The sequence below is a fragment of the Callospermophilus lateralis genome, chromosome 13, assembly GCF_048772815.1.
Source record: "Callospermophilus lateralis isolate mCalLat2 chromosome 13, mCalLat2.hap1, whole genome shotgun sequence".
NCBI lineage: Eukaryota > Metazoa > Chordata > Mammalia > Rodentia > Sciuridae > Callospermophilus > Callospermophilus lateralis.
The window spans coordinates 60,807,232-60,829,021 of record NC_135317.1 but is presented as its reverse complement, the minus strand read 5'-3'; the positions used below and the strand labels follow the sequence as shown (position 1 = coordinate 60,829,021).

The window sequence follows — 21,790 nt, the reverse complement described above, 5'->3', positions numbered from 1 at the left end:
ACACCATGGGAGGTTCCCAATGCCAGACTTATCCCCTCTTTAGGCTACTATGCAAAACATAGTCCACACAAAGCTCATGGATGGCTCATGACAGGAATGTGATTTTTGCTTTTAACACTAAGAAGAGCTATTGCATATGGACTGTCTCCTCTGAGCCCAGGGTTGTACATGCATTAATTCATTTAATACTCATAGCAACTTCTGGACCAGTTGACCACTAGCGGCCATTTTACAGATGAAGAAAAGAAAAATGAGAGATGATGCGGTTATGTTAACTTGTCCAGAGTCGCACATCTAGTAAATAAGTTCTTTCTGGAATTTTCTCTAAACTTTCTCATTTCTACTGCCATTAATATTCATTTTATTGGGCTTGAGAAAACTAACTTATGCCCAGAATGAGAACGAATTCTCTATCCCTTCAGATGCTCATTTATTTCTTGGGTCAGAGTACAAACTTCTAGAAGTCAGTTTCTCTGCTGAGGTTAGAGTACCAAGGACTCAGGACTTGTGTCAAGTGCTGCCAGGATTAAAACCCATGGCAACCTGGCCGCACCAGTATTGCTCTCCCAAGATGCCTACTCTAACAGTTTTTGTTTGGCCTAGAACAATATTGAGAAGAGCTTGTGATCCATGGTTTGGTTGGTCCCTGGGTTCTGTCCACAAGGAGTTCCTCACTGACCTACAGGGATTGGGTGGTTCCTCTGGGCTCAGTCAGGACCTCAAAACCTCCACCACCAGAACACCCTTTCTCATCCTTTCTGGGCACAGAGAAACCTTCTAGGTGTCTATATCCCATAGTTACCAAGTGGGATACCAATGGACTCCCTACCTTTGACTCCTTTAAAGTATCCCACATACTCAATAAAAAAAAAAATACATTTGTCAGCAACTTGAGCTCAAGACCTGCTGCAGGCCGTACCCCATTACCCACAACCACCCACTTTGTTCCTTCTTATCATCAGTTCCCCCTAATTCACTACTCTCCACTGCATACCTGGGCTCTGCCTTTTTCATCTGACTCCGTGGTAACCTGGTCCTTAGGCCAACTATTCAGCTCAATCCTTGGCCCCTTCAGACTCAGTTTCCATTCCTGCTCATTGGTTCCCCTAGGCCCCTCCTAACAGGGTTCCCCCCGCCGCAAAGCTGTGTATTCTTCCCACAGGTCTGCCCTGCTGGGAGTTGTAGGTAGTCAGGGAAACCCACTGACAAGAGAGGAAGGAGCAGTCATAAAGGCCAAGACACTTTGCAGTTGTCACTTAATCTTCACAACAACTTGCAACTTATTTATCCTCTATTCCAGAAATGAGTTAAGAAGTCATAGGAGACTACATAAAAGACCGACTTCGCATGAATTAGGAGCAGACAGCAAAAGGAGAAAGAGGCAACAGGGCACATAAACCAAGATTAAAGTGCAGAACATGCTACATAAATTCTTCAATTATGTGTGACCCATAACTTGACTCTGATGTTTCCAGTAGCTGAGAAAAGGAGAGCTGAGGGCTGAGGCTCCAGCTCAGTGGCAGAGCGGTTGCCTGGCATGTGTGAGGCACTGGGTTCGATCCTTAGCACCACATAAAAATAAACAAGTAAAATAAAGGCATTCTGTCCATCCACAACTATAAAAAAAATTTTAAAAAGAGAGTTGAGCATTTTTAGGCAGCAGGCACTATCATTTCTGGTTTACAGTTGAGAAAATAGACCAGAGCTTGAGTAGTCCACCCGAGGTCACACAGCTGAGAGGTGGTGAGTGAGGTTTCAATCCAGGTCTGCCCAAATAGAAGACACGTTCTAAGTATTATATATAGACTTTCCTTAGCTCCATGCTAGAAGAGCACCCCCAGCTCTTATCTGGGGCCAGAGATTCTTCCTGAACCAGAAGCATCCATCAACTGTGGTCCTCCTCCAGCCACAGCAGCAGCATCTGAATGAGGAGAGAAAGGGCCACCTCGATGCTTGTGGGCTTGTCTCTCCTGGGACTGGAGGAAGGTGTCAGGGTAGTGAGGAAAGTGGCCTCCTCTTTCTGTTCTGTCCTAGTGAGAAGCAGAAACCAATTAACCACTGGCACAAGGCAGCGCCAAGGGAGCTGCAGGCAGAAGGGGAAGCCCTTCAAGGAGTCCCACACTACTATGTGACTGTCCTGTTCCCTGCTTCAACTGAAGGCAGCATACAGCTAATAGGCTTGTCACCTGGAGAGAGAACATTAGCCTCATCATTACCATTTTACTAAATAAGTCATTTTAAATTAATTACACTGCACTCTGGAAAGAATTAGCTCTGGTTGACTTTTCCATTTCTACTGATTACCGAGTTGGCAGGATTCATTAGTCCTGTAGATAAACCAGAGCGTTTGTGTGTGCTCTGGATGTAGACAAGCACATGCTCCCAGATGGCTGTCAGGGGCAGGGAACCAACATACACTCAGGAAAGGGTGGGTCTGTGGTTGGGCAGCGTGGCCTCAGGTCCTTCTGGGAAATTCTCCCTCAAGTGCAGTCAGGGGCCGCGGAGTCACTTCAGGCTGTAAATAGCCTTTTCCTTGGTTGGTTTTGTCCTTCGCCTTCCTCGTGGGTTCTATGGGGAATTCATATGAATTAACACATCAACTGCTTTCCTTGGGGTTTGAGAGTCCTACAGAACAGCTGGGAGCCATGCTTCCAGGGCAGGGACAGGAAGAGGCTTCCTTCTGGGGCCTGGACCTTGTGCTGAGAAACAGGCCGGAGAGAACGGCGCTGGGAACAGGGAGGTGGAATATGGGCATGTGGACAGTCACAGGCTTGAGTTCCATGTTGGCCCCCCTCTTCGTAGCTTCTCTAAGCCTCAATTTTCTCAGCAGTAAGTGGAAATAATGGTACCTACCACCCAGTGTTAATAGCTAAATTTTAATGGAGTATTTAATGGAACACTGCTGAACACTATTCTGAACACATGGGCCAGTTCATTTAATCTGACCACATGTCTCTACAATAATTATTCCCATTTTCAGATTGAAAAAAAAAACTTAAAAAAACAGAAGATCAAAATAACCACTTGGCCCCAGACCACACGGTCAACAACTGGCTAGGATCTGAAGCTCGGTGGTCACCTCTGCTCTTCGCACTTTGGCATTGTTGATTAAATGAGATGATGTATAAAATATTTAGTAGAAATTTCGGCACTTAGTAAAAACTCAACAACTATTATCTATTATTGCAGTTAATTATGCATCAGTGGAATGGAAAGAAACATCAAATGGGGCAAAGTCACAAAACTTTGGTTGGAAGAGACTCTACTACCCAGGCTCTTTACTTCCTGTGTTCCCCACTTTGCTTCAGATCTCCATGCTGAAAGGGGCCATGGTTATGAACTCCATTTGGGAACTGTTCCCTTCATAGACACTAATAGTTTCTTCTAACCCAGAAAATTACTGTAGGAGGGCTAGAAAGGAAGCTGCGCCACCCAAGTCCCTCACACTATAATGAGTCCTGCTAAGGCCATTAAGCCAGTGGGGACAGATCCAGCAGGAACTGGATTCTCTGACACCTCAGGGGTTTTCCCTCAGATCAAGGTAGATGCCTGACCAGTGCGGTCAAACTAGCAGGTTCCTGCAAGGGATGATGGGAGATTAGAAGAAATAAGACTCACCAACTCAGAGTGTGAAATACACAGCTGGGATTGGGTGGAGCGCTGCTCTCTGATGGAGAAGTAGGTCTAAAGAATTACACCGGCAACCTTTATTATATATGTCTCATTAATCAGATTAAAGACTATGCAAGCCTTATTCTTTGTATTCATGGAAGTTACAGAGTTAGCAACAGTATGCAGCTTATTCCTCAGTTACATTCTGCAGTTGCAATGTGCAATGCCAGAAGCATTATGCAGCTCTCAAGAAAGCTTGTTGTTTAAAGTTACTGTTATGGGGGCAGGTTCAGGAGCAGCAGAGTTGGTGAAACATTGTGGTTATCTAGAGAATTCCTTCATTCCCAGGAGCTGTGTGCCTGAGAGCAAGGTTGAGGCTGATAAGACTCTAGCACAGAGCCTCCCCAGGAAGGACATTACTATAGCAACCGGGCATCCTGCACCTTTGCACAGAAACTTTCCCAGGCACCAAGCATGCCACAACCATGAAGTCATCAGGGACTCCAATCTCAGACACTGGTCTCCCAATCACTGTCACCGCTCTCCATAGGTAGATGTTCTATACCCTACGTTTTGGCAGTGCTGGGGATCAAACCTGGGGCCTTATGCATGGTAGGCAAGCACTCTACCACTGAGCTACACTCCAGCCCAATGTCCCGCACTCTTATTGCCCATTACTTTCCATGCATGGGCATATTGGTCTCCAAAGACTGTATCCAAAATAAAACAAAAAAAATTGTGAACCATTCATTCAAGCTTACTAATCAACACTCTTGTAGTGTGAAAGAGAGCCCCAGGCTATAAGGAAAGGGCTTTTGAGGGCCTGGGGAGAAGGATGGCAGAGCAGGATGCAGGCTTCCTCGGTGCACATTGGGGGCTCTGGTGAAGGGTGCAAGTCACCTGATACCTAGCATGACCTAGTGGCGCTATAGGAAACCATGGGAAGAAGCCCTTCACACTGCACAGCTAGAACATAGGCTGGCAACACAAATTTTTCTTCATGAGCCCTGAGGCCCTGAGAAATACAAGGACTTCCCTAAAGTCACTGGATAGTCAACAACAGAGCCAGGATAAAGCTCACGTCTCTTGACCAGAAGTGCTACAATTATGGCAAGTTAAAGTTGCAACAAGCCTCCACTGAAGTGTGATCTGTTCCCTGGCTGGGCAGGAGGAGCCTCGGGATAGCCATCAAGTCTCCCTCATTGGCTCAGGGTTGTCTCTCCTAAGGAACTGTCCCCTTGGAAAACCCAGAGGCCATGAGGCCATGAGCATCTGGTCCCAAGGACAACAATTGCTGGTGCTGAATGGACTCATCCTGGGTGGTCCCTTGGGGCATATACCTGGGGCAGGCAGCCCCTGATTGTGGTCTGCCTAATCTGACAACATGGCTGGAGGTAGAACACAAATAAAGAGAGAAATCAAAGTTCTACAGAGCCTTGAATGAAAAATAGAAGTCAATGGAGTATCCTGACCCTAACTAAGGGGAGAATACTAGGACTGGGGGCTCAGGAATAGCTCAGCTCTCTCCTCAAAAGCCCAGGGAAGGCTGAGAAAGAGAGAAGCACAAAGTTAGTTGGGCCCTGCCCCAGCTGGGAGAAGAGACCTGGGGAGTGGTCCTGAGAGCTTCAGTTAAAGAGAGGCTGGCCTGGGGATCCTGGGACACTGAGAACTCAGTAGAGCTTCTCTCTTGAGAGTCAAAGCTGAGGTCAAAGACAGCCTAGAAGATAATCCTTCAGTCTGCTGCTGTACTGCTGGCAGACTCAGCTAAATTTGGGAACTTACTGGTTGATTTCATGCAAGGGTCTGCCCAGCACAGATCTCAGGGATGATAAGAAACAGGATAGAAGACCATCTTTCTGGATGAGACTGAAACAGAGGCTGGAGGTGTCAGTGACTCAAGTCCAGATCCTGCAGACCTTTTCCCTCTGTTTGGGGTCCTGGCCTTATCTCTCTGCCAGGTTGAGAGTTTCCAGCCAAATAGCTTGTGTGCATGTTGGCATGTTGGAAAAGAGGAAAGAGTCTCTCCCTCCTCCTCTAGTGGGTGATGGAAGAGGTGGTGGCATTGTGGGTGGGGCAATCATAGAGGGGAAGAAGAGCAGAAGGAGCACACAGAAAGCACACTTGGTGGTTTTACTTAATACAAAATTTTATCAGGGTGATAAAAAACATAGCAATGAAACTGGAGGAGAATATGGAAAGATGGCTGGAGACCCATCCAAGAAGGTTCTTGAGTATGATGCTAAGAAATAGAACATTCATTCTGCTGAAAATAGGACCCCACTGAAGGTTTTGAGAGAGAGAGAGAGAGAGAGAGAGAGAGAGAGAGAGATCCACGAAGTGCATTAGGAAGTAACTCCTAATACAGGGGTCAAAGAGGTAAGTGTCTGAAAGTAAGTGAGATTTGGTAGATCTGGAAGTTGAAGGATTAAGGAGGCTGAGAAGAAAGAAACTGAAGACATGTGAAAAATGAAAAAGAAAGCCCAGAAAAATGCAGAGTGGATGAAGGATGGACAAGCAGACAAGGCTTGGTAGCTACAGATGGAGAGGCCACTCATGGGGAGCCAGAGTCAAAAATAAAAAGAAACAAAAAGTTTCTACTAGAAGCGATGGGCAGATGGTGAGAAAGTGGAGCTTCAGAACATAAACAATCACTTTAAATCACAGGGCTATATGGGAAGTAATAATTTCTATTTCATTTGGACCCTTGGATTGTTGGGAAAATGCAAATATTACAGATTATTCAGAAAAACAATTTATATACCTCAGAATATTATAACTTTGCATTGTTCAGACTAATCCTCTCTAAACTCATTAAAACAAATATTTTTCATCATTTTATAATCATAAATGACTGAAATATTAAAATCAAACAGGCAAACAAAAAGCCTTCAGTTCACGTCAGACTAATTCTGCAGTTGCTCCAGCCAAAATTTTGTGGTTCTCTTTGACTCCTTCCTTCTGCTCATAACCCCTAACAGATCAGCAATTCTATAAGCTGTCTTTCCAAACCATGTCCAGATTCCAACCACTCCTCCCCACCTCTACAGCTGCAGAAGGGTCTACGCACGGTCCCCTCTCACCAGGATTGTGGCCCCCAGCCTCCTGGCAGTCTCTCTGCTATTCCTCAACTCAGTTCTCAACCCAACAGCTAAAAACAGACCTGATGAAATGCATTCAGGACCTTGTCACTATTCAGCTCAAACCTTCTGAAGACTTTTACCTTCATTTGTTTTTGCTACTACAACAAAATATCTGAGACTGGGTGATTTATAATTGAAATTTACTTCTCATGGAGGCTGGGAAGTCCACGATGAAGGTACCATACTCTCAATTTTTCCAGAACATTCCATTTGGAATTGAACCCTTATTACCACACTAACACAGACACACACACACACACACACACACACACACACACACTCCTTACACTTTTCCCCACCCTTGCTTTCTCTTCTTATAATAAGCTATCTATACTACAATGATTTATTCATTTATTTGTTTATTGTCTATTTTAATAATTAGAATGTAAGTCTGCCAAAACAGGGATTTTGTCTGTTTTGTTCACAGATGTGTCCCCAAGCCTAGAAAAAAAAAAATGTCTAACAGTTTTTAGGTGCTCAAAAATCTCTAGTGAATGGCTGGATCTTCTCCATCCAGTTCATTGGATCTCCATCCAAATCCTGAAGCTCTATGGCTATGCTGACTTGCTACAGAGCTCCCACCACGCTCTGCCAACAGAGGATGCAAGCAGTTGAATCCACTAGAGTTTTTCCAATGTGTGTAGATTCAGCCTCCTCCTGGCATAACCTCTCCCTCCCCAAGACACCAACTCCTTGGAGGTCTGAGTTGCAACTTGATGGAGTCTCTCCTTTAAGTTTCCAGATTTTGATAATCCCAACCATAACTGGGCACAGTGACACACAGCTGTAGTCCCAGCTCCCCAGGAAGCTCAGGAGCGTCACTTGAGCTCCAGAGTTCAGGACCAGCCTGGACAACATAGTGAGACCCTGTCTCTACCAACAGTGATGATAATAGTAACAGAAATTCCAATCCCTTCCCTTTGTTCACTCAGTCCTATGATACCTTGAGCTACTCTTTTTATCCATTTAGCTACTAGTTTCAGCTTTGTACCTAGTTAGATTCGTTACAATAAATTCTTTCTGTTCAAATAACTGGTCCAGTTTCTGGCTCCAGATGGACATGGAAAATATGACCCATCACTCAGGATAACCATTGCCTAGAGCCTCCCTGCCTGACCTACCTGTAACCCAATACTGAAGGGCAGCCAGGGCTTTCTGGTCCTCATGATCTAGGCACGATTAGAGGCAGCTCCGGTTTCATGTTCTTCTGATCCATGTGGCCTTACCTGAACCCCGAGACAGAGCTCATGTCTCCTGGAACCCTCATGGCTCCCTATATTGGTCTCTACCACTGCTCCCAAAACCTCAAATCAAAACCACATACCTCCATCTCCCTCTTCAGACACATGCAAAGGCAGGGCTCTCATCTTATTCAAATTCGTAGCCCTACTGTCTAGTGTAATCTCCCAGCACATAGTAGGTGCTGGACAATGTTCAATGAGACCAATAAACATTTCATAACCCAGACATTCCAACATGATATAAAAGCCCTCATTTGGGTGTGATGTCCAACCTGGAATCTTTTTTACTTTTTTAATTCCATGCAGCAGTTAAAATAAAACAGAAAAGAGGCAGAGAGAAACTGAAGACTGCTTTAATCACCACCATGCAAAATGGAACTTCCAGATGTGAAAACAGGGCCATCCCAGCAAGTCTCCCTCCTCATGATGTGGAGCTATAATTATGTTTGCATCCAGTCTGCATGTTATTATTTACATTTCTGTGTTGGCGTTTGCACAGTTGACAGGGTTTCCAAGGAACCCCCTCCTATCTGAGCGCAGAGACTCAGCTGCATATCTCCTGAAAGGGCCACCGAGGTCCCGAGAAGTCAGCCTCACCCTGAGGATGGAGGGATCTCATCGGCAGACTTTTCTTCTCCGTCTTCATGTGTCCATCTCTCTCCCTGTTTTCCTCCTTCCCTTTCTTCTCCTTCCCTCCCTGTTGCCCTCCCTCTCTCATTGCTGGTAGAGCATGTATTAGAATCACTTGTGCAATAGATAATGACCCCGTTATAGCTGCTAGTGCTTCCCCTGTGTAATTAGGAAGTGCATTGTTGTGTAATTCAGAAATTAATTACCAGCAAATGTTTCAAGAATGCAGGTGGAAGTGGAAACCTACTGTGCTCCATCAGCCATGCAGCTGGATTGCCTTCTAGCTCCAGGGGAGCATTTCCGGGCTTACCCAGGGACATTCCCCATAAAGAACACTATCCAGGTCCGTGAAGTTCTGGGGTTTGCCCCCCTCTTCTTTTCCCCTCTGTGATAAAGATACAGCTACAAAGGGCTGAACCTGGACACAGGTATTTTAGTCAGTGCTGTACAGTAGCCACCGAAGATCTCTCTTAGTTACCCAGAGAGCTCTCAGGGCTCCAGCCAAGAAGTGGATGGGGTAGATGTTGCCAAGCAACCTGAACCCTAGGGAGTCTAAGAATTCTCTATGTGTGGAGCAGATTGAAATTATTTCCCACTGATGAAGCGGGGGAAAGTACCATGTTGCTTAACATAGGCAGGATCATCGTGCCCAAGACAGGAATAAGCAAGGAAGATGACTATATCCTGGTCCAGGCCGTCCTTCAAGGTGGCAGTGATGGCCTCAAAGACACAGGGAAGCTTTGAATTCTCTGGAAGAGCCCTGGCTTCTCCAGCTCCTCTTGCCTCTCTCATGCTCTTCCTTACATCTGGAATAGCTTTCCCTCTCACTAGCGCCTCATGTGACACCTAGAAGATGCCTGATGCTTAATAAATATTTACTGAATGGATGAATGAAGTTCCATCTGTCAAATTCCTACCCATCCTGCATGAAACCTGCTCCGAAGCATCATTAACCTCCCTCTCCCCTTGGCTGGTCTGGCTTCTCTGTTCCTCTTTTACTGCCTTATGTCATGCTGCTTCAAATTATTATTTGTATACAGATCTGTCTCCCCCATTGGACAGCAAGCTTCTTGGAGGCAAAGATCTGACTTACATGACTTTGCACCCCTCTCTGCAATTCCCTGAGCAAGCACTGAGCCCTGATATGTGATCAGTGCTTAAGAAATATTTATTGATTGCATTATTGAGCAGAATTGAATGACTTAACCTCCTGAAAGCACCCCCCACTTCCCCTGGGATGGTGAAGGCATGCCACTTTAGGTAGGCAGAAGCAGCCAAGGGACCACACAGGAGCATCCCATGCCCCTTGGGCAGGTCTACTATGCAAAACCATGTGTTAGTATCCATGATGCTCTGGAACAGACTCCCCAGCAATCCCCGCCAGAGCAGAAGCAGAATCATTTTGACTACTGGATGACTTTGGCTTGAATTTCATCATCAGATCATGTCTTTCATCTCATTCAATTCAATGAGCCTAAATTGAAGGCTTACAATAGGCACAGAACCTTCTACGGTCCTGGAGCCTTCCCATCTGCTTTCCTCTGTTTTTGCTTACATGAGAAATTGGAAGCAGGCTCACTTTGGCAGGGTCTCTCCTCTGGGCTTGGCATCTTCCAAGCCTCAGGAAAGGCCAGGGCAGGCACAGTCTGCACTGGTCAAAAGGAACATTCGGTGAGACCACTGAGAATATTGCTGAACTTCAGGTTCCTCTGTGTTGGACTTAAAATGGATCATGATCAAAGGGAAGCCCAGCAGGCAAGCCTTGATGAACAAAAGAGAGTCAAATCCTGCCTCTAATAAAAACAAGCACGAGAACAATAGCAAACACTAATATTTATGGCGTGTTTCCCAGGGAATGGGCACCAGTTTTGTGTTTTCATGCTGTAAAACATTGATATTCACAACCATCCTATATGATATGTATCTGTTAGCATCCCATGTCTCAGATAAGGAAGCTGAGGTGAGACAGGGACCACCACTGGAAGGAAAGATGAAAACCCGAGGCCAAGGCCTCTGACCTATTATCATACAGTATGTGGAAAGGACAGAAAAATGCCCGAAAGACTTCAGCCCCTAAAAATTGACATGCATTTTTTTTCTTTTCTTTGATCTTTCTCTTCCAGCTTTTTCAGAAAAGCCAAAATATTGGTGCCATAAGGTCTCTAAGAATAGACTAAATAACTGCTGATCTGTATCTTCCACAAGGGAAAAAACTTCCTTAAAAAAAGCACCACATCAATAAGAAGTACCACCCCAGCAACTCAATACAAAGTCGGCCCGTTCCCTTGTCTGGGGAGCAGCCTCAGGTCTCTATCAGTGCTATCTCCCCTCTCCTTGAGGTAAAAATCCCCCAGTTAAAGCTTTGCCTCCTTTGCTTATCCTCCTCCTAGTTTGTACTCCTTAGCTCTATCTCATTTCTGCTGTGGCTGGGTCAGAAGTTCCCGACTCGGGAAGCAGAGGCCCAGAGGAACTGGCAAGATGACAGTCTAAGAAATTGTAGAAATCTGCTTGAAGATGGACAAGGGAGGGTGATAATGTTCGAATGAATGAATGAGCGAATGATGTGAAATTCCAGCCCAGGGGAGCCCTTTTGGAGGGATCTGGAGCCCAACCTTTGCCTTACCTTCCCCTCTCAGCACCAGTGAGCTCCTCCTTTAATATCATCATGATTCACTAAGGCCTCGAGTCTAGCTTGTTCTCCTTGTGATTTTCCTTCCCATAGCCATGGCCAGAAGGTAGTCAAGCTATGGGCTCTCTGGCTGTTATAGCTTGGATATGAGGTGACTCCCAAAAGCTCATGTGTGAGACAATGCAAGAAGTTTTAGAGGAGAAATGATTGGGTTATGACAGCCTTAACCCAATTAACAACAGTTAATCCCTGATAGGGATTAACTGAGTGGTAACGGAAGGCAGGTGGCATAGGGCTGGAGGAGGTGGATCACTGGCTCCTACCTTTGGGTTGTATATTTTGTGTCTGGTGAGTGGAGTTTCTCTCTGCTGTCAGATCATCATGTGAGCTGCTTTCTTCCACTATATTCTTCCCCCATGATATTCTGCCTTACCTCCAGCCCTGAGGAATGGAGTCGGCTATCTATGGGCTGAGACCTCTGAAACTGTGAGCCCCCACATAAACTTTTCCTCCTCTATAATTGCTGTGGTCAGGTTTTTCAGTCACAGCAGTGAAAAGCTGACCAAAACACTGGCTTCAGTGGATGACTTCTTCCTTCCTTCCTTCCTTCCTTCCTTCCTTCCTTCCTTCCTTCCTTCCTTCCTTCTTTCCTTTATTCTTTCTTTTTAGGGAGGTAGGGAGCATACTGCTAGGATAGAACCCAGGGCATCCTAGGCTTGTGCTCTACCCCTGAGCTACACCCCAGCTCAGGGACTGACTATGGGAAAACTGGGACTCAAGAGGGAGCAAGGAGGAGTTAGGAGGAAGGTTACAAAAGGAGGGATTCCTAGAAGCCAGAAAGGGCAAGCTACCCAGGATCCTGCTTCCCCACCCAGGGAAGTGCTCAGGAAAAGAATAAGAAGGACGTTCCCAGCCCAGACAGTCCTGAACCACCAGGCCTGGGAGCAGGAGAGGCTGCTTCCAAAGACAGGCAGGCTTGGACAACACCCAAAGCAGGGTGAAAATTAGACCCCATTTTCCAGTCATGCCCTGGGGAGAGGGAGGAAGCTGGCTAGAAAGGGAACTCTGAGGGAAACTTCTCAGTTAGACTGAGAAGCATGTAGAAACATTCACCATGCCAGTGTTCTTCTTTAAAGTCCAATTACTCATTAATCATTCAATGGCATGAAAAAAGGGGAAGAAGGCTATAGATTATAAAGAGCAAAATGAGGATCTTCTTTGAATCCCCATTCAAATAAACCAACTCTAAAAAAATACATGTTGAAGTCAATAGAGGAAATTTGAATATAGATTAGTTATGAGATGTGATTAAAGAATTATTGTTAATTCATTAGGTTGGATAATAGTGCTACGGCTGTATAATAAAATGTCCTTTCATGGGGGATGCATAATATTAAAAAAATGTCATATTGCCTGTGACTTTCTTTAACAAAAAATTCTTCTAAAAACAACAACAAGAAAACAGATTTGGCAAAACATTAAAAAGTGTTCAATCTAGATGGTAATATATAAGGTTTCAGTATACTTTCTTAATTTTACTTATAATGACTTATATAAATATAAATACCAAATAAATATACAAATTGTATATAATTTTATTTTATTTACTATCATTTTATTTACTATTATTTTACTTATCAAATATATATAAGTAAAATAATAATAAATATATATTGATAAGTAAAATAATACTAAATAAAATAATTTACATAGAAATGAATTTATAGGTACTGGGAGTATATCTCAGTGGAAGAACATGTACTTAACATGAGACTCTGGGTTTGATCCTCAGCATCAAAAAAAAAAAAAAAAGAAATGAATTTATAAAATATATACATGCAAGAATATATATATGTGTGTGTTTTCAAAAAAACAGGAAAATGTTAATAGATGGCAGTTAATTAAAGGATCCCTACTGCCTGCAGTCCCTGGCTCAGCTCAGGGAGGTGGGAGACACATCATCAGCCTTCTGGAGACCTCAGGCGGCAGGGACAATGCCTCTGCCTCATTTCCATCCCACCATAAAGTCCTTTCATATTTAACTAGCACATACCTCCCCAAATTGGGAGGAGCCAGCATCTGCCTTCCACAACTTGCAAACTCCAAATTATCTCTTGTTCTCCATTGCTGGGATCCCTTTTTCCATGCAGATGCCACTAGGAGTGACTATCACAATCCCTCCCAAAGACCAGAGCCATTCAACCATGGCAAGCTCTGCATCAGACAAGATTGGAGGCAGAGAATATCCAGGATGCTTCTCTCCACCCTTTCTGTTTTAGTCCATTCAGGATGCTGTAACAAAATGCTACAGACCAGGTAACTTACAAAAACAGACATTTATTTCTCAGTTTTGGAGACTGGGAGATCCAAGGTGCTGGCAGATTATATGTGGAGTGAGGGTCCACTTCCTGGCTCACAGAAACTATCTTTTTGCTTTGTCTTCACCTGGCTGAAGGGACCAGGAAGTTCTTGGGCTATCCCTGTATAAGGGCACTATTGTATTCTCCATCCCTGAAGATCTACCCTCATGACTTAATCACTTCCCAAAGGCTTCATCTCCCAATAGCATCACATGTAACATGTGAATTTAAGGGAGGGCACACAAACCAATCTATAGAGCCTGTTATACCACAAAAATGGCCCCCAGAGTCACATGGGGGATGGAATGGAGGAAAGCTGACAGACAAACCCCCCTTAAATGGGTTCTTCTGACACTGTCTTTTCATAAGTGTGTAGAGAGATCAGTGGGAATCCTCATTATTCACCATCAATTCTGTGAACTCTCAAGCTCCACCACACCCATAACTCAAAGGAAATGGTCAAAGTCCAGAAGGGAGACATTGATAGATGACTGGAGGCCACCATGGGAGAAGAGCAGAGAAGGAGTGGGCTGAGGAAGAAGGGAACAGCCATGTCCTGGAGCCAGAGCTAGAAATGGTTGGTGTTCACAGGAAACTGAGACATCTGAAGCTGAAAAGACTCTGGACATCTGAGAAGCAAAGCAGGTTAAACTGGAAGCGAGAAGTCGGAGTGAGTGATCCTCGGCAAGCAGAAAAAGCACAGCTGATGAAAGAAGAAAGACTTTGTTCCAGAGACCCAATGCTCCGACTCAGAGGAGCAGCTGGCATTGAAAAGGAGCCAGGAGCCAGAAAGAGACCACCCAGGCCCGGGGAGCGGGGAGCCTCACTGCTCCTTGTGATGGCTGGGATGCAGATCCGAAGAGCCAGGCTGCTGAGACCCCAAAGTGGTCAGGACCTAGGCTGGGAAGAGCCTTCTGTAGCCTGTGGATGGACTGTCTGCCTGAGTCTCCCAGCCACGCTCCAAGCTGTTTCTGTGATTTTGTGTAATTACAAAAAGCCCTGCCTGGGCAGCGGATGTGAGGGGAAAGCTAATCTGTGATTCCCAGCAGGAAAGAGGGACTTGCTGAAATGGCCTCACTGCTGTGGAATGACACAGACTACTCAGTGCACTCTCACTACACATCAGCTTCCCTGTCCCGGGAGGTCTCAGATGAGTCTGGGGGTGGCACGGCGGCCCGTGTTTCCTCGTATCAACTAATGAGGAAGCAGATGAAGGAGAAGCAAATTGGCTCCACGGGCCAGGAAGGGCTGGGGTGCATGAGACTCTGCCCGTGTCTCTCCAATCTGACTTAAGCTCCCCATGAGCTGCTTTATTTTCACAGAAGATGAGAGATAAACCAAGAGCTCCGAGGGACTCTGCACAAATCAAAGACCTGCTGACCACAGTGGCCACAGCTTCCCCTGCACCTGGCATTGTGGGGATGGGGAGGAGCTTGGGGACGGAGCAGGTACCACATGGAGCCACATGCCCTTCACACCTAACAGAGAGCTGGCTTTCATGCATCCACATGTTAGCAGTATTCCCTTCTGTGGCTTCTGTTCCCATCAACTGCTGGGTCATCTGTGAAGGACTAGTGCAAACCCATCCCCTCTGCTGGAGAAAGTGAGGCACCCTTGTTTGCAAAAGGAAAGATATCATTTCACTCACTGGGCCAAGTACCATGTTAGGGTCTGGGAGAATAAGAAAAATACCATCTCTGCATCCGCGACTATAGGACTAAAACAGGGAAGACAGGCAAGTCAACAAGTTAATGCAACAAAGTTCACTGTGGGGTCTGACAGGGGAACTGCAGGATGCCAGGGGAGGAACTGATCTCTCTCAAGATGGGCCACATCCAGGGCTGCTATAGGTTGACTATGGATAGTGTCTTCAAAAAGTCCATGTGTTAAAGGCTTGGTGCCAAGGGTGGTGCTATTGGGAAATGGTGGAACCTTTAGCAAGTGAGGTCTTATTGGAGGTCTTTAGGTCACTGTGATTGTGAAACCAGATGAGTCCTCTCACTCTGCTTCCTGGCTTATGATACAAGTGGTTTGTTCTACCATATGCTAAAGCCATGATATGCTACCATCACTTGAGGCCCCAAAATATAGGGCTGCCCAATCTTGGACTAGAATCTCCAGAACCTATAAACCTTTTCTCTTTATATGTTAATTGCCTTAAATAATTCATTATAGTCACAGAAAGCTAATACAAGGGGCAAGGAAGAGGCCACAACTAAAAGCAACATCTCTTACTGTTTTAATCTGAGGAAAGGTTGGGGAGATGGGAGTATAAAGCAAACTCTCAGATGTTTGAGTGGAAAACTCTGTAGTGCAGGGGTATTCAACCTGCTTCCTGACTGTATTGGTAAGGAGTCTCCAGGACAATCCTTCCCTGGGATCTGAGACCCTAAAGCAAATGTCATTTTTGTAATGAGACTATTTCATTACCAGACTATTCCCTAAAGTAGAGGAAGCCTGTAGGCTTAATACAAAATTAAACTACCTGTTGCAAGTTGACCATACTACAGATGGTCCCCAACTTACCATACCATTTACAACTTTTTTTGTTTTACAGTGGTGCAAAAACTATATACATTTGGTAGAAACCATGCTTCAAATTTTGAATTTTGATCTTTTCCTGGACAAGTAAGATGTAGTGTGCAGCTCCCAGTGAGTCACTCTGTCACAGGGGAAACAAGTGATATTCCATGGTACACAGTGTTGCCAGTGTTGTTTGGATACAGGTATTCGATAAGTTCCATGAGATATTCAACATTAATTATAAAGTAGATCTTATATTAGATAATTTTGCCTATCTGTAGGCTAATGTGAGTATCCTGAGCACAATTAAGGTGGGCTGATTAAGCTATGACGTTCAGTAGGTTAGGTTATCAAAGGCATGTTTGATTTATGATATTTTCAACTTACAGAGGGATTTATTGGGACGCAGCCCCATTGTAAGTCGAGGTGAATTTGTACAGCACTTTAAATTTGGGACTTGGTTTGCAGCACTATATTTTTAAAGAATGAGGTGGGGTAAGGACTCTTCCTTGCTGGATGGGGCCTGGGAAGAACACCAGCCAGGCCCACAGTGGAGGCTTGGGTTATCTCCAGGCAGCTGGAAGGTAGCTGGACTTGTGCCTGCTAGAAACTCTGGCCCTCCCCCACCTGGATGCCCCTAAATGGATGAGAAAGGATCCCTTCTGGGACCCACAGGCCACTAAAACAAATATACCCCCTTCTCCACCATGAGATTAACTGAGCACTCCCTCCCTCTCCCCAGTGGGCGAGGCCCCAGAGCCTTGGCCTCCCCTGTTCAGCTAAGGCCCACCCACCCTGTCCACCCCCCTGTGTCTCAGAAGATGTGAAGGCAGCATGAAGGTTGACAGGTGTGTTGCCATCCTCCCAGGTCACATTCCTACAAGGAACACTCATCTAGCCCCACTTCTGGAGGAGAAAATCAGTCCTTAATCAGACTAATACAGAGGCCAAGGCTTGTACGTGTGTTTCCTCCTCTGTGCCTCATTTCCAAAGGCGGTGTGTAAGAACCAGCTCCATCCTCATCTACCCACTGGGACACTGTGGTTGTGGCCTCAATTGTTCCAACCGCCACGCGATCGCTGTGTTCCTCTGTGAGCAGAAGCAGCCTGAACTGCATTTGTCTCTAGCTCTTTGTCAGATACTACATCCCTCTCAGCACAGCACAGCCACACCTCTGCACGGAAGGAAGAAAGCTCTGGTCTCCCCTGAACCCCATCCTGCATCCTTCCCCGGCAGGACTGGAGCTGGGTCTCTTTCCTAAAGGTGGCCCCTGACAGTAGCCCCATATTCAGCAGGGCTCTCTCCAGAAATTAATCCACATGTTCAACCTTTTGGTAATTTGGTTCATGTCATTTTCCAAAACATCTTTTTTCCTACAGTGGGAAAAGCCCAAGATACAGTCCACACTTCATATCGCTAGAGAAAGGCAGAATCCACCCTGGCACACAACTTTTAACTGATTGATTGCTTTCCCCCCCACTGGGCTCTGGAGTCAGCTTAAGTAACTCATGGCTCCAAGCTGTTGAATGAGACCCAGAGACCCCCAGCATGCTCTGGTAGGAAAGACCAGCATCTCAAGGAATGAGGATAGGCTAGAACAATATGAATTTGAGTGTCACTTGAGGGTAAATGTTCATGAGATTGTAAAGAAGGTGGGGGCAAAGAGGTTTGTGGAGAGGCTGGGAGGGTCACCGGTGTCCGAAGCACTGGGTCAGACCAGCACACAGCACAGCCACTGCAAAAGAAGAGACAGGGTGAGCTCACGGCTTCCAGGGAGCAAGTGTCCTTCCACCACCACGTCTCCCAGCCCCACCTAGGCACGACTGTTCATGTTCCCACTCTCCAGTGAGAGTATTCCTCTATCACAGGAAGCCCTTAGCTAAGTCACTAGCTAGCCCCTCAGCCAAAGCACTGGAAAAATGTGGCTTAGAAAAAGCTCTAGACCCAAAAGGGACTTCCAGATATGTGTGTGTGTGTGTACAGTTGTCCTTCCACATCCCCAAGTTCTGCCTTGGAGGAGTCAACCAACCACAGGTTGAAAATATTCAAATAAAATTGCATTTGTATTAAACATGAACAGACTTTTTTCTTGTCATTATTCCCTAAATAATACAGTAGAACGACTATTTACATGGCATTAACATTTTACTAGGTATTATAAATAATCTAGAAATGATTTAAAATATACAGGAGGATATGCGTAGGTTATATGCAAATATTATGCCATTTTAAATATGGAACTTGAGCATCTGTGAATTTGGGTTTCTGAGGAAGGATGTGGAACCAAGCCCCTGTGGATACCCAGGGACAACTCTGTGTGTGTGTGTGTGTGTGTGTGTGTGTGTGTGTGTGTGTTTCTCATAATTTTTCTTATTTCTTATACTTCTTATATTTCTATATATGTATACATGTTATTATATATGTTATCTATATTTTTCCTGTATATGCATCTGTATTTTATATATATATATATATATATATATATATATATATATATATATATATATATATATATACTTCATTTTAGGTTCTGCATTATTGCTTGGACATCTGTAGAAATCTACAGGTATGTTGGAAGGAGGGCCTTTCCTAGATGTCAGAAAAGGGGTCAACAACATTTTCATTTCAGAGAAGAAAGAAATGTGGTTGGGCCAGGCAACTTGGCAGGGTCAGAAATAACCTGGTTCACTGCCTCAGAAGCAGGATCAGGGCTCATGCTCCCCACTGACCTGAACCTTTAGGACTGTCAACACCTCCTGCTGCACCCTCAGGCCAGTTAAAGGCTTCTGCTGCCTGAGGCGACAGCTCTTGACTGGCCAGCAGTAGGGTGGTTTCTGCATAAAGCATTATGTAACTTGTACATTGCAAAGAAAAAAAGAACCACTCATTTATTCTGTATTTTCATTCTACTTTGTTGCAACTTCATTTCTTGTCTCTGATGTCCTTCTGTATTTCAACCTGAGATAACTGGCCCTAGAGTCAGAGACTTCAAACTATTCCTACTACACACAATTCCATCCAAATTAACAAGAGCTTGCATCTTTGAAAGGATTTGAAAAGTAGTCATTGCTTTATCTTTAAGATAATAATACTAATAAATAACAATGTTTGAAAAACTGCATGATAGACAAACACATTCCTTCCCCCATGCTCGCCTAGCCCATGCATGGTATTCATGTGGAAATAAGACGGTCAGTAGGAACAAACACCACCCAGCACTACACCGCCCAAGAATTTCCAAGAATTTGCACCCTCAGCAATTAGTTCATCAAACCAGATCATTTACCTCAGCCAGAGAGAGCTGGACAATTCCATTCTGGCCCTTGTCCAAAAGCCTGAATAATTCTAAAATACCAGAGAAGAATAAAATTAGCCTGTTCCTGGTCTTTGGAACAGAATGTTGCATCTGTCCAACCCGCCCAGACTTGGAAATCCCCTTTCTCTTACATCCCCCTCCCCTCCAGCTCTTACTTAGCCCCAAGGACCTCAAAAAGCTACATCTAGGGCTAGAGGTATAGATCAATGATAGAGCATTTGGCGAGTATACATGAGACCCTGGGTTAGACCCCCAGTATCACCAAAAAAGAAAAAAATATTCAAGTTAGATCTAGACTTAGTAACCAGGATGAGCTTTTTTGACAGTAGATGTCCCAAACGGACAAACCTAGTCATCAATAGAGATGGTCCCTTTCACATCTCTACCCTCAAAAGCTTCGTCTCAGACACTTGTAATTATATTAACAGGAGGTGAAGTGGTGGGTATCCAAGTCCCTTAGCTCTGTCTCTGACTACTTGATCATTTCTTCTTAAGACTTACCACTTCCCACCCTCCCCAGCCCACCCCCGTGAAAGGAAAACTCCCTCTCTGGATGAGGCCTCTTATTGATTATAAAATAGCAGGCTCCCAAGGACCAAGGTGGCGGGAGAACACTTACTACTTTCCAGAGAGGACGCCATCCCTTCCCTGGATGGCTCCCAATATGACCCTCATGGAAGGGCAAATGTGTGTAGACCCTGAATGCCATCTAAGGACCATTTCTGAGATTCATTCACCTTGACCTAGGGACTGCACATAGTAGGTGCTCAATATTCTAGATCACAGCTTTTCAAATCTCCAAGGAAAGGCAATCTCTGCCCTTGGGCCTGGACAACAGGACCACCTTCAGCCCCTTTAGTGTCCACTCCCCTTCCCCCAAGGGAGCCTCAGTCATAGAAGCCCTGGCTGTGATTTCTTAGACCCGCTGGCCTCCCAAAGGCAAAGTTTGGTCCTGCCCCTGTACTGCAGTCCTGTATATTTGAAAGAGAGAAGGACTCACTGAAAAGGGACTCCAGGCGGATCATACAAGCAATGAAGCCATCAAAGTCAATGCCAAGCTTGCTACACGCATACCGCGTGGCGATGGTCTGCTGCACTTGGTTGTTGAGGGTGAAACCTGAGGGCAGAGGAGACCTGAGTCACAGGTAGTGGAGGATTCAGGACTGTCCCTAGTGAAAACTCAGTGGGCTGACATTACACGGGCCCCTTCATGATTCTCTCTAAATTGCCAAACCAACTGGCTCTGCCTCCCCCAGGGGCTCCTGTCATCCAGTCTACCTTCTCTTAGATAAGCCTCATCAGTCCCTTCCCTGGTCCAATACTAGCCTCAGCCCATCTGAGTCAGGGTCCCATCAGCCATAGCAGGCAAAAGCAGAAACTAGGTGAGGGACCGCCGTGTGGCTGGGCCCCCCCCTGTCCCTTCAGGGCCCCATTCTCTGTAATGGCTGTCACCTCCCCAGTAGCACACAGTTCTTGGAACATTCTGAAGCTCTATGCTACCTAGAGTCCAGCAGCATCCTCTCCTTCCTGAACAGGAAGGGTACTTGACAAAGCTCTGTAGCCCCACTGAGCTCCAACAGAAGATGGCCCAGGGATTGGTGCCATTAACAGTCACCCGTTCTGAGAATGATATTAAAACTCGGCACTTCTGGGTCTTAAGACCTTCTCTACAGGTACCGTCCTCACCTGCTTTCTTGAGTGCTGTCCTCATCTCGTGGGCATCCATGGTCCCTAAGTGGTTATAATCTGTTTCCCGATAGATCTCCTAAAGCAGGACAGAAACTCCAGATAGAGAACAGCAGCCCCTGGCCCACAATAACCATCTCCCTCCACTCTACCGCTCCCTTAGAAGGTGAGGGACATGCTCAAGAAGAGACCTCATTGACTCCTCCCATGAAGGTTCCAGAACAAAGAGAAGAGCTTGGGCTGAAGGCCAGTGCCAGCCCTCTCGCCCTCTGGATAACACTGTCGGGGCAGGGGCTGGCCATTAGCATCTCTCATTGCTTCTTTGTTCCTTCCTGAACCATGTGTCCAGGTTTGGGTGGTTTTGATCATGACTAAAGGTCTGGTCCGACTAGGGTCCAAAATAGACCAGGAATGAATGCCATGGAGGGTTAAAATAGAGGAAAGGGGCCAAGGCCCAGAGGCTGCCCACGAGGGAGAGAAGAGTTACCAGATACTTGTGGATCTTCAGCCACAGCATCTTGAATTCCACCGGTCCCAAGGTGCCCGTCCCATGGCTCTAAACATGTTAAAGGCCAACATGGTTGAGCCCCAAACCTAAATGCCCTAAGGATTTCTTTCTCTTGTGAGTGTGCATGACAGTCATAAGCTCTGTG

The 21,790-nt window shown here is 45.5% G+C and overlaps 1 protein-coding gene across 1 annotated transcript in view; it reads right to left on the bottom strand.

The window, feature by feature from the left end:
• Positions 1–17,754: 17,754 nt before the first annotated feature.
• Positions 17,755–21,790, bottom strand: part of Capn8 (calpain 8) — a 92,368-nt gene continuing 88,332 nt past the window's right edge. Inside the window, exons 17-21 of the mRNA XM_076873063.1 lie at positions 21,625–21,693; positions 21,138–21,216; positions 20,452–20,568; positions 19,422–19,480; positions 17,755–17,870 (exon numbers count right to left, since the gene is read on the bottom strand). Coding sequence (XP_076729178.1) covers positions 17,847–17,870; positions 19,422–19,480; positions 20,452–20,568; positions 21,138–21,216; positions 21,625–21,693 — 348 coding nt within the window. The 3' untranslated portion in view covers positions 17,755–17,846. The remainder of the gene's footprint in view (positions 17,871–19,421; positions 19,481–20,451; positions 20,569–21,137; positions 21,217–21,624; positions 21,694–21,790) is intronic.